Here is a 13,004-nt window from a genome sequence, read left to right as displayed (position 1 = left end):
TAACACGTCCAAATAACTCAGGCTTTGAGGGCTGTATTGAGTCTCCATAATGAGCTATCCCAAATCTTCCCCCCCCAAACACCACTGAGCAGGGGTGGTTTGGCATGCTGCCCCCAGTGTTGTCTGTCCTTCCCTGCACGCTTGATCTGTGTATGTGCCGTTTTGTTCCTTCCCCTCCTTTCACGCAGGTGCTGCTTTTACGGGCCTATTCTCAAGCCTTTAGGGGCCATGCTAATGTGGAAACGGTTAGAAGTTCAAACTAGTGTGCCAGTGTCTGCCTTGCATACCACTAGTCATCTGCCGGAGCCCTAAAGGAATACAAAGACGCAAGCCTCAAGGAAAGAGTTAATTGCTTTGTTGAACGGGAGTGCTCTGGGATGGAAAACGGGCTCAACTTTGTATGAAATCCTTCAACTCCATAGCATTTCTTCAAAGCCCTTCACAAATTAATCCTTTTGACTTCACTGCAAGAAATGATAGTTTCCTCCTGCTTATTTTGAGAGCATTGTTGCAAGGATGTGGTTTTTTTCCCCAATACGGGAAAAAAATGACCTCTTTTCTTTTCAGTTGCACAATGGGGGTTTTTTCTTTATTTTCTTCCCATGCTTAAATGTTCTTGTTTTTTCTCTCTGCTTTCCTAGGAACTGGCAAACTCTGTCTATTTGGTTATGGAGGTGAGTCACTGTAGTAAAGCAGATGAACTCTTTACTGAGGGGGGCCTTTCTGCTTTTGTGGAGACTGTAAAGGTGGGGGTGAAGACAGCTCAAAGAAGCTCACATGTTCAACTTTCTTCCATATCTCTATCTACTGTGAGCGGGTCTCTTTTTAGCTCTCAGGGTTGACTGGGAAGCTTGAAGGGCAGCGTATGATACCAGCTACCGTTCAGTTATAAAGTGTCATGTGGAAAGAACAACTTTTGCACACATCATAGTTGTGTGGCTGCCAAACCTTGTATATATTCTGCACTCCCTTCAAACTGAGATCACATTTGCCTCTTCCCTAGCAATAGGAAACATTATACAGGGAGCTTTAAATATTTATCCATAGTCACTCCCAGCTGCTTTTCCTGGTTCCATACAATGCTGTTATTTCAAGCTCTGAATTTTTTTTTTTCCCCCAGAAACCTATAATTTTTGTTCCATTTTATTCGTATGTCTAGAATGGCAAAGGTGCATATTAAACTGTAAGCCTCCCTATGGGGTTCCATCTTATTTACTTGTGCCTGCTCAGTTTAATAACACTTTGCTTAGTCCACTATTCACTGTGTTTTCTTCTGTTGACAGTACTGCAATGGTGGGGACCTGGCTGACTACCTGCACAGTAAGTAGACCAGTGGCTAGGGCATCATGTGAACCCAGAGAGAAACACAATACATTTTTACCCAGTAGGGTTGGTAGTGGAAGATCTAAGTAGATCTATGCCTCGCCCCTCAACCAAAAAACCCAGCAGCGTTGCTCCTCTTGACACTTAGTCAGAGGTTTCTCCATTGATAACTCTTTGCAAATACTTAAGAGAACCTGCAGCTGTAAAAGCTAACCTTGTCCTTGGAGTTTAGGCTAATAATGGCAGAGGGGATTGGCCTGCTGTCAGCAGTTGATATCTGCTTTAATTACCCTGATCGTGCAGATTTAGGCTGAATTTATCTGAATGTGGGTTTATCCATATTGATGTCTTGTGTTTTATGTGAAAGGATGTTTGGCCCTTCTTTCCCCCGCCCCCTAAAACAAGATTAGGTAAAACACAGTTGCTTCTTAAGTGCAGTACTGAACCACTTCCTCTTCTCTAGCACTGGGTGGGAAGTTAAGAGCATTGTATGAAAGAGTCTTCATTGCTGAGGGATGGCAATAGCTGCAGCAGTTCAAAAACTGCTGTAAAATGCAATTTGACAGTCAGATGTTTGTGGCTGTTTTGTTAATTAGCTGTTGGAGAAGAGGCTTGTGAGTGTCCTCTTCTTTCATGGGGTGACTTTGACAGGCAAATGGCTGATCGGGCATCTCGGCATAACTTGGGATGCTGGGGCAAAGGAACTAGTCCTGCCTGCTGCCCTGTCGATCCAAAGCCCACAGACTGCAGCATCCAGGCCTGGATGAACTTGAGCCTCCTTTGGAGGCAGACACGTGATTCCTTAGAATGGCGAGAGCAGAGGAGGCAGACGTGTGACTGCTTAGGGCGAGGAGGAGAGAAAGCATCATCCGGACTCTGGGCTGGCAGCTCTGCTGGACTCCTCCAGAACCCCTCTAAGATTTAAAACTTAGTTCCCATTGGTTGGTAGCTTCCCCCCTGGTAAAGGAGCTAGTTTTTCTTTCTCATGCTAAGTAAAAGAGTACAAGTTGTCTCTTCTTATTTATTCATCTCCATTTCCTGTGTGGCTTGTGGACCATGATTTAATAAACTCAGCTAATCCAGGGAGTCTTTTGCATTTGTTGTTAGTATTGTGAGAGAAGATTTAAAAATATTCCAGTGGTTGGGTCTTACTTAAGTGAGATGGTGACTGGAAATTGCACGATTTAAAGCAAAATTCACATTTGCCCTGGAGCTAATGTTACTACCCCAGGAATAATTAGTTCAGGATTGAGGCTAATACACTCCCCTCCATTCATGTGAGATAAGAAATGGTATTTCACTGCACATCTTAGACTGTGGGAAGGGTTTGGGTAGCTGGAGAAATTGGAAAGATCACTTTGCTTTTTCTGCATGCTTTGTAGAGATGTGTGAGTCAGAGCTGACCTAGATTTGCATCTTAACTCTTCTGCAGGCTTTATACTAGTTCTTTGATGGCACTTTTGCATCCATTAGGTAATGTTGGGCTCTTAATGGAACATGAATTTCTAATTAATGTTTTGTGCTCAAAGTTTTTGTGTAATGACCACAAATTGAAGTTTTAGTAATGGAGCACTATAAAAATAGCCATCATTAAGTTTCACTGAGGGCATTACAACAGTTTAACAAGACAGACCATGGGTAACTATTTGAATGTGGGTAGTGGGAGGGCAGTTGAGAAAAGGCAGTATAAATTTTCTTTTTTCTTTTTTTTCCCAAAAAGGGACTCCAAATCCATGAAAATGTCTGTCAAGGTGCAGTGGCAAGATTTGCTTGCCTGCAGAGCTGGAAGATGTTTTGCACACAGTTGCAACCTTCTCCCCATTTTGTTGGCCCCATCAAAGAGGCACGGTGGAAACCTTGGCGGTGGGTAGGGATTTTTACAAGTGCTTAAGTATGCTAAGGCCAGCATTTCCCAAGCACCTTGGCTTAATTGGATGTGTGACCTTCAACAGCCTTGCAAATTGACTTAGCCAGCGCGGAAAGGAGATGTAGAAGGGTCATCTCTGGCTCAGTGATGCTGTGAATACTTCTTACATGGATCCTAGCTGGACCTTCCTGTCGGGTTGTTGTTTTTGGTCAGCCAGGTGTCCCAGTCTTGCCTGGAAGCAGCCACCTTTCCTTGTGTGCAGGCTTTTTAGTGTCCTTTTGATGACAATTTGTCTTTAAAAGCTCATTTTATTAAGTCTCTCTTCCTTCCAGTGCAAGATTCAAAGCCAGCCTCTGATCTGTAGCTTGAATTCCCTTGGACAGCAAGGTGATACTTGGCTGTTTCACTTATTCTGATGGCTGCATTGCAGTCTTTGAGTGTAGCATTGACTCTCTCATCAATTCATGGGCACTTCAGGCAATTTCTGCTTCATGCCAGTATGAGTTAGACATGCAAATCTCATGCTTATCAAAGGCAGAATACTTTTAAGCCTCCTGATCCCATCTGCCTTGTAATTACAAGCGTCAGATGATCTTCTAATTCTACATTTGAATCAAAAGAAATTCTTTGTGTCCATCCCATCGTGAAGTGGGAGACCCATGTGTTTCATTATAACTTGTTCTTTTTTTCCTGTACATATTCAGCATATCTCTTGCATGTGGCTCCCCTTGGTGGCTATGGTTCCATGGAATAGATATGATTTGCTGAACTGGTCTTTCCTTTTGTTAATTCTGCATTCTTCACTTGCAGTTCATCTCGTGCCACACATTTGAACTGAGAGTAGGGCAGACCTTTGCCTTGTCTGGTGGGTTCATGGAGCGATGGGAAAGTGTCACAAGTTATTGGCCTACTCTAAACAGGAATAACAAGATGAAGTCTCGTGTCCTTTGTTCAGGGAGCCAGAGTAGCTACTCAAAAATGGTCCAGTTTTAAGTACTGCCATAGGCCTTTGGGCGCAGTTTTTAAACTGCATTGTTTGGCTTTAAAATGTTGCTTCTCAGAGTGGCTGCCATTGTGAAAAGAGTTTCTCATTGGATAACATGTTTTTGGATTGATTGACCGTGGCATTTCTAGCCCTGTGGGTAAAATGAAGTTGTAATAACTCCCAGCAGCCAAGTGAATTCTCAGAAGTCAGAAAAGCAAGGAAGTGTTTTCTGTGCTCTTGGGCACCCCTTTGCAAATGGACGTGAGCTGTTTGTGCACTTTTTTCCCCCCTCCCTTGTGCCCTCTATCCAAAAGTGCCCTTAACAGGATTCATTGCATCTGCAGTACAAGTTTGGGGTGTACACAGCGTATGTGTATAAAAAGATTTTTATACTGGCTTTGAAGGGATTCTCAGCTGGAATTTAATGATGTTGTGGGGTCTGATCTGCAGTCCACTGAGTCTAACGTATGTTAGTGGGATTTGGGTCAGGTGTCTATGGAGGGTAGACTCAGTTGACACTCATGGGTAAGATGAGATGTTGTTTTTTTTTTTTTTCTTCTATCCTAGTTGTCCTTTCCAAAATGTTGCCAAGTCACAGATCAGTTGGTCTGTACTCAAATATACTGGCCCTCAGATCAGATCAGCTGATCCCAGCGCTATATGTGCAGCCTCTTGACAATAAAACATTCATCCTATGTCCCCATAATGCTGATTGGGCTGCTTTTTCTCCCCTTTTCCCCCTGGCCTTGAAGACCTCAAACTGTCCTGTCGTAAATATTTGCCCTGGTGTGCCGGCCTGTCTGGCAGGCCCTGAGGCTGTAAGCAGAGTGCCTTGTCATTGAAGTAGAACCCAGGAAAATAAACACAAGGATATAATTACTTCTTAGTAATGATGGAGTAAGGCTTGTGAAATCATGTTCTCTGCAAGCATGTGTCACTGGCTCCAGATGCTTAGGTGACAGGATGACCCAGAGCCACTGTAAGTTGTGTTTTTTTTTTTTTCTTTTTTTTTTTTCCCCCTCATCTTTCTGGGTCTGCCATGGTGAAGATGAGCTACCTCCCTTTTTTATTTTATAAGGATGCTGGCATGAAGCTCATGCATCAGATAAGGCTAGAACAGCATAGAAGTGGTACATTGGCTTATTCTATGCTCTATGCCTGAGCAGCACATGAACTGAATGGTTCTGCTCTGCTGTATCCTATCCCTCCAGCCCTTTATAGTCTGTTCGCCCATATACCTTTCACTGGCCAGCCTCAGGATATTGCTGTCTTTACAAACTCTTCTGAGATACCAACAGTCCTGCTTTTCCTGACTTAGTAGGCCAAGGCAAGAAAAACTTGTTCAGCTACTGCTGACATATGGACTACACCTAGGAGCTTGATGTGCAGTCTGGGACTTGGACTGGCTGTTGTCACTACATGTGGTTTAATAGGGGTTTGGAACATCTTTCTAGAAGGGGACACGTGAGGGACGGATGGAAAAAGGGCAAGAGTGATCTCTATGCCTCTGCTCATCTTTCGGAGACCCCTGGCTTTGAGAGCCTGCTTTTTCAAGCTGCTATTAGTACAATGGGGTTGAGTGAGGAGACAAAGTGGAGCTTCTCCTGTGTTGGGTATCTGTCTGTGGCGTGAGTAGAGGAACATAACTCCTCTTCTTGCTACTTCTAGCTTTCCCAAGTAACATCAACTGTAGCATGAACCTCGCTTGATTCTTGAGTTTTATAAGGGCTGCAAGAATAGCAGCATCTGTCCAGCATATCTCCATCTTGTATTCATTCTACCCTGCTGTGGCTTCATATCTTTGCTGAGCTACAGCAGACTTTGCATTTGATTTGCGTTCTGTTCACGTTTGGAAGATGTTATCTTCTCAAGCATAAGGACTTGGCGCAGATAGGAAACCACAAATTCCCCTGAAATTGCTGTCTTATGGCTACGGTTCCTCAGTCCCTGTACCCATCTCTCCTGAGCATAAAGGAATAGAAGAGCAGCTCCAGGTTACAAATCCTTAATTTGTTAGGGAAAGTAGTGGTGAATGTGTTTGACACTTAATTGTATGGAAGTAGTGGAGAGAGGGTGATGCCTTGAAGACATTATGTATGGCAGGACAGAGCAAGACTTGAATGAAATGGTTTAACTGCTAGAGGCAATGCGTATTTAGCCAAAGGAATATCTGCTGTTGCCAGCTAGCTAGGCAGCGTAATTACTGTCACGCTTGGAGCCCTGCTTTTCTTTTCGTTTTGTTTGGAACATAATGAGATGGTGGACTCTACGCTGAAAATAAATAAATAACTAAATAAATATGTCACTGGCTCATATATATGAGAGAGAGAGATTTTGGAGTGCCTGCTCTGTGTTCAGTGGGGCTAATCCTCTTTTAAAAAGTGAGAAAATCTGCTTTGGAACTTTTTTGTAATACAACTGGGGCCAATGTTGCATGTTCAGATGATGTGATGCCCTGGCTGGAGATGTGTTATCCAGGTATTCCAGTTCCATAAAGTTTATGGAAGAAAGAGTCCTGTTCCACCATGAACATGGTCTGTGACCATGGTCGCATCATGTAGTCTTGGTGGGCCTCTTCTTTTGTAAAATGAGGATAATTGCACTTCCTACTCTTTGTTGCAAGGATGAATACAGTAGTTTCAGAGGTACTCAAATACTATGGGGATGGGAGTCCTAAAAACCCCTGATATCGCCTTCAGGAGGAATGAGTTAAGAGGAGCGCTTGACCAAGCTTTGACCCTTAGCTGATTATAGGAGAATGTTGCTGCATTGAAGTGGAGAATCCTTACCCTGATGCATCCTAGCAGCCCTTTAATAGGTCTGAGAGGCCCTGCTGGAGATGAGACTGTGCTCTTTATGGAAGACACTTCCAGGGGGGTGCCTGAATTGAATGCCTTTTTTTAAAATGAGTCTATTGAGTACTGGTGAAGGTCTCCTTCAAAAGCAAGAGACTTGTGGTAGAGTTCCAGCTTGGCAGAAAAAGGCCCAGTGTGGGAAGTACAGAGGAAAAGGACTGTACAGGCACATGCACTTGTCATGTGTAGATGTGGACAAAGGATCTGCTGGTGTTTGACTGACCTCCTACCTCTGCTAGTCCTGGGTGCCCCTTCTAAAAGGGTGGGATTTGGCAGTGATTGGAGCTTGTTTTCTGTACTCGGCACTGTCTAATCAACGTGCATCTCTTACTATTTCCCATACGCATATTTTTTAAATTAAATCTTTAATTTCCTGTGTTATGCTAAAGCTGCCCATGACCTCGTCTGTGTTTTCATAAGGATTCCTCCCCTCTGGCTGACAAGGTAAAACAGTATTTTGATACTCCTGCCAGCATAGTTCAAGGCCTTTTTGTAGAGAACAGCTGGAACAACAAAGGCTATAGTAATTACAGGGTCATGGAAGAGGGATATGGTTTTATTCAAGTGAAATGGATTTCTTTGAACCTTACTTGTCCGTGAACATCAGTGTCCGGCCAAGCCAGAAACATTATTGATACTGGGGCTTGTTCTGAACTTGGCAATTTATGCCTTACAGATGTGCTTCTGGGTGGGGGGAGGAGGGAGAGATGCATGCCGAATGATTCTTAAAATAGACGGGGTGAATTTGTACCAAGCTTGTTGCAGGTGGGGGGCTGTCAAACGTATTCAAGCTGTACTTTTTTTGTTTTAACCTCAGAAGTTCTCAGAAAGCCAAGGCTGACTCCCCAGAGGATCCAGTTGGCATTGTACCTGTCTACTGAGTTTTATTTATTTTCCAGTTTTTAATTTTTGTTGACAAGGTCTATTTATTCCCTCTTGTCCTCCTTACTGTCAAGGAGCCAGATCCTTTTGTGGTGTAAATTGGCATTTTACCACCTAAGCCCTTTGCATTGCTTTGGAAGTCAATGATCCTATGTTGGTTTCTCATCTGAGAACTGGGCCTGCAGCATTTTGCAGCATCTTTGCTGTGGAGGAGCACACACCCTAGCTAAGGTGGTAGTTCAAGAGATGCTCATCAAGTAGGTGAAGAAAAGCCACATCTGCTGGTGGAAGTGCAAGACCATGTGTTACTATTGTTAGGCTTTGTAGAGAAGCTGCCTTCTGGCTTCCTTAGTGACAGCTGGCATTACAGTTGTGCTTGTTTTATGCCTTCTAGCTATGCGGACGCTGAGCGAAGACACCATCAGACTTTTTCTCCAGCAGATAGCAGGTGCCATGAAAATGCTACACAGCAAAGGTATCATCCACCGGGACCTGAAGCCGCAGAATATTCTCCTTTCTTACGCTGGAGGCAGGAAGTCAAATCCAAACAACATTCGCATAAAGATTGGTAAGAGCTTTTCCTTGAGTCTCGCTTTAAGGAATGATGTTTGCTGGGGGATGATTGAGATCAGCTGTTTGCCATCCCAAGCTGTATTGCTGGAACTGGATAAGCAGCAACAAAAGGAGCAGGGAGCTTTGCTCCGTTTGCTATCGAGAGAGATGTCGGAAATAACATGGTTGTAACTGGTGTTTAATTTTAGCCCTTGCCAGGCTGACAGTGATGTGAGTTTGTCCTGCCTTCTAAAACTGAGCTGACTCACACTGGTAGGTAAGCTGGGGCAAGTAGAGCATTTTGGTGTCCTATGACTTGTCTCCAGCGTGTTTCCCAAGGTCCCTCTTGAAGTAAGAACTGTATAATCACTTCCTTTATTCATGGATATCTATCTCATTGGAGTACAGTTCACAAGTTGGCTCTGACACCAGTTAAACAATGCAGTTCTCTGCTTCATCTGTCTTATGGGGAACGTGTTCGTGGCTTTTGGCTGAGAAACAAGGTTCAGGAGGAAAGCCTGTTTGATATTTTCCTGCTGTTCAGCTGTAGTCGAAGAACTCGGTGGTATTTGGTGGTGGACGGAAAGTGGAAGTGTCTAGTGCTCACCAGGGACAAAAAAAAGGGAGGGCTGTCTAAAGAGGAGCTCTAGCTACACCCTACATACTTAACATGCTGTCTGACCACCCCTCTGCCTTCCCTAAGGATGGTGGATGGTCCAGGAGGAGGAACGGCTAACCGTAATAATCTAATAATGACAGATGATGGCATAAACAGCAGTGTCAAGTAACTGTCTTGCTTGAAATATCTGGTAACCTTGAGAGAACCTCTAAGTGTCATATGATCAGACACTGAGTAACCTGCAGATGTAATCCTTTCGGCATTCGTAGCCCCTGGCTTTTCTAGCAACCAGGTGAAGTTATGGCTCGGCTTTCTTTTTGGCATCAGAGATGATACTGTTGCAGCTGTTCTAACGAAACAGTTTGGAACAAGCATATTCCAGAAATGAGGATATGACGGGTGGAAGGTGTCTTTTGACGTTTGTAACACCGTGTTGTGAGTGTAACTCTGGAGTCAATCGTAGCTACGAGTTTGCCAAATTAGAAGATGAGGAGGCAGCAGAAAACAAAAGAAAAGCTTTTGATCTCTGCTGAACCTTCCTGGGATTGGCAGCTCCAATGTTATTCACAGCTAGCGTAGATTGGGTAATGTCCTTGAAGTCGGTAGAGCTTCACTAATTCCACTGGCTGCGGATCTAGACCCTACCATCCTATTTTTCACTTGGTAAAGGACTGAGGGTTGAATAATGGACATGAGACAAATAGAGACGGACGGTATCTCTGGATGAACTGGGATTGATTTTTCTTTTAATACAGATTTTTATTTTTATTTTTTTATTTTTTTTTTTAGCTTTGTTTTCTTGACTTTATTTCTGACCTATGGCACATGGAATCAAAGAAAGATGGGGCTAGACCAGGACCCAAAGAGGCTATCAAGTCCTACCCCTTAGTTCAGGCAGGGTCATCTCAGTCTAAATTTTACCGGACCACTGTTTGGTCTGACTTTGTACTTAGGATCTCTCAGTGGAAGTTTTTACAGCAAGTATTTAGGTAGCTGGGAGGTAGAGTTAAAGTTGTTTTTGTTCTGAAGATGAAGATGGGTTAAAACTTAATACTTGGGACAACAGACATCACTTTTGCTATAGGAAACGTTATGGGTTCTCGGGGGCTGCTGTCTAAACCTGAGCCACCTCTTTTTGTTTGTTACATGCAGCTGATTTTGGATTTGCCCGATACCTGCAGAATAACATGATGGCAGCAACTTTGTGTGGCTCACCTATGTACATGGTAAGTGTGTGTGGGTAGGGAACTGCTTTGTCACAAACTGGCAAAAAGTAAGCTTTTTTTTTCCCTCCGATGTGTGGGACTTGTGATTACTTGCTTAGATGTTTACAACCTGCTGTTTTACACTGAAGCTTGCATGTTCAAAGTTTTGCACAAACACACAGCCTGCTTCTTTTCCCTATGAAATACCTACTTTTCTTCCAGACATCCCTCTGGGATCTAGATTCTAGTTCATAATTCTCAAAAAGCTGCCATTTGTACATAAAACCGTGGAGGGGGAGAGATGGCTCGGTAATGATCCTTTGAGCAACCAGATGGCAGATATGTAAGACGCTCTGCTCGAATCTGCCTTTCCGACAAGTTGTTGGTACGTTGTAGGAAACAAAAGAGAATATTGCTTTCTACCCACTGGCAGAAGCTTTCCTCTTCCAGTGAAGGACGTGGATCCTTCAGCTGAAGGCTGACTTGTAATAGTGCAAGACTAAGCACCGGAGTGATGATGGTACATCCCTCAAGACTTTGCCTTTTATAAAGTGCTCATGGCAGGGAACTGTCGCTGAGATGAGGCATTGTGGCACTGCAGGTCCACTCTCCTCAGTTCCCTCTTGAGCCTAATTTAGACAGGCCTCCTCGCCCTTTTTTTCCCAGCTATCTCCATTTTTATTCGCTTCCATTCTCCTCCTGCTAGCATCACCTCTGCGACCGTGGAGGAGGAGGAGTATGTTGCCATTCTTCCCGGACCTCCTGCTGTATTTGGGAGAGATGGGTTCTGCCTTGTCTGCTTACACAAAAAGGTTCCTGGTGCTAGTCCTCGAGGCAAAAAGTAGTGCAAGGTTTTCCACAAGTGTTAACTAATCTTCCGACGCCACTTGCCGTCTGGGAGCTCTCGTACCCTGGTTTCCTGGTACCTTTTAAAGGGCCCATGACATGGAGGAAGTGTTATCTAGTACTGGTATTCGCACTGCCTTTAAAAGACAAACCTCCCCTGTTATCGGGCCTCTTAGACAAAGCGTTTTCTATACTGTTTCCAGTTGTATTGCTTTTTTAATGTAGCCATGGCATGGCACACGTGCCCTATAGCTAGATCAGGACTGGCTGTGTGTGATGTTCCTCTCTGCCTGTAAGAATAGTGTCTTCTTCGTGGGAGATAAAGCGAGGCTAATCAACCAGTTGCCCATACGTCTTGGGCAGAAATCTCTACTGCGTTCTGATGTACTTCAGTAGTTAAAGTAGAAACCAGCACCTGCTCACGAGCTAGTGTGTGCTTGGGGCATGCTGTTGAGGAAGGTGTGGATTAACAACAAGAGTCATGGCTGGTCGGGAATGAGAAGTGTTACATGAGACGCTAGCACAATGCTAGCAACTCTCGGCTTTCTGTATCGTTCCCTTGTTGTCAGGTACCCTGAAAATGGGAGAGACTCAATGTTAAGAACATCTGGATATCTTCCCTCGTGATCCTTCTTGTGGAGGGAGAAAGGAGTTCCCAGCTTTGGGCTGGGAGTGACTCTTAGGAGCAAGTTCAAATGCTGCAAAGTGCATTTTGCCACAGCACTGAATCCTAAAACAGCGGCTTTTCAACCGTTCACACTGTTCCTTCTGCTGTTCACTTCTACCCTTTCCCTTGGTTGCGATCAGAGCCAGCTGTCTGAAAGGTATTTGCTTAAATGGCAAAACAGAAAGACTTTAGAAATGAAATAAGGAAGCAAACCAAACTAACCCTCCAGCAGGCTGAAATGTGAGGTAGAAATCCCTTTCCCGTGTGTCTGTGTGCAATCACCTGATACATCTTCCCCCACCCCCCCCAAAAAAGTCACAACAGGGCACCAGAAATAAATGGCAAAGCCAGGTTTACCAGCCCTGTGACCCATCTCCAAGGCGTGAGTGCTTAACTTTGTCCTAAGCCAGTACTTGATGCTCTTCCAGGTATGGTCACTTAGGCTGAGATTTTCACCTCCCCAAATTTCAGTGAGATATAGGTGCCTAATGCCATTAAGCTTTATTTACAACCCTGCAGCCTGAGCCTTCAGGCTAGCACTGCGCTAGGCTCTGTTGCACCATGGTAGTTTAGCTCAACAATTTTTAATATTCACCGTCTCTCGATGCAAACCAAACCAAGGCTGCCTTCATACTGAAAAATAAATAAACAGAGAGAGATGTTAATTTGGCCATATACTGTATGAGGATGAAGTAACTACTTTTTCTTCTTTTTGCTGCTGAGAGAGAATGTCCTGAATTGTCTATTTTTACCCTTTTTTCTTTCTTTCTTTCTTTCTTGGAAGTAGATCAAACATTAAGCTCCCATTAAAAAGGATGGGGAAAAGAACTGTTGGATTTTTTTCTCTCTCCCATTCAATTTTTTTAAGGAACTCTGGAAGTAGGTCTCGGGCTGAAAATGTGCTCTGTTCTTAGTTTAAAGGTGGACTTGTGGAGGGAGAGGAGGAGAGGGTTTGAGTCCTGATGCAAAGAGAGGCATATTGCTGGTGTCTAGTGCTGTGTGTTGTGACCTCTAGGAGAAAGTCTACAATGCCCAGCTGCTGCCCCCTTGGTTTGTACCTCCTCTTTTCCATTCCAGCTGGAACAAGTCTTTGCCTCTGTCCATGGCTGGGCTTGAATACTGATCTCCTGCTCCTGCAGGGTTTGGATGAAATCCAGTTTGGTAAATGTAGGGTTTAGCCATCCTGCCACTTGCTTCTGCTGC

At 44.1% G+C, this 13,004-nt stretch overlaps 1 protein-coding gene across 4 annotated transcripts in view; it reads left to right on the top strand.

The window, feature by feature from the left end:
- The window catches only part of ULK1 (unc-51 like autophagy activating kinase 1), a 91,752-nt gene that overhangs the window by 17,874 nt on the left and 60,874 nt on the right, over nt 1-13,004 (top strand). For 3 of the 4 annotated variants that reach the window (XM_090063056.1, XM_090063057.1, XM_090063055.1), the window contains exons 4-7: nt 642-674; nt 1,284-1,320; nt 8,307-8,480; nt 10,236-10,309. In XM_090063056.1, the coding sequence (XP_089919182.1) occupies nt 642-674; nt 1,284-1,320; nt 8,307-8,480; nt 10,236-10,309 (318 nt within the window). The remainder of the gene's footprint in view (nt 1-641; nt 675-1,283; nt 1,321-8,306; nt 8,481-10,235; nt 10,310-13,004) is intronic. The other variant, XM_090063058.1, reaches the window with a different exon arrangement.

The sequence above is a fragment of the Crocodylus siamensis genome, chromosome 9, assembly GCF_052110815.1.
Source record: "Crocodylus siamensis isolate JL-2025a chromosome 9, ASM5211081v1, whole genome shotgun sequence".
Classification (NCBI taxonomy): Eukaryota; Metazoa; Chordata; order Crocodylia; family Crocodylidae; genus Crocodylus; species Crocodylus siamensis.
This window is presented reverse-complemented; position numbering and strand designations above follow the sequence as displayed.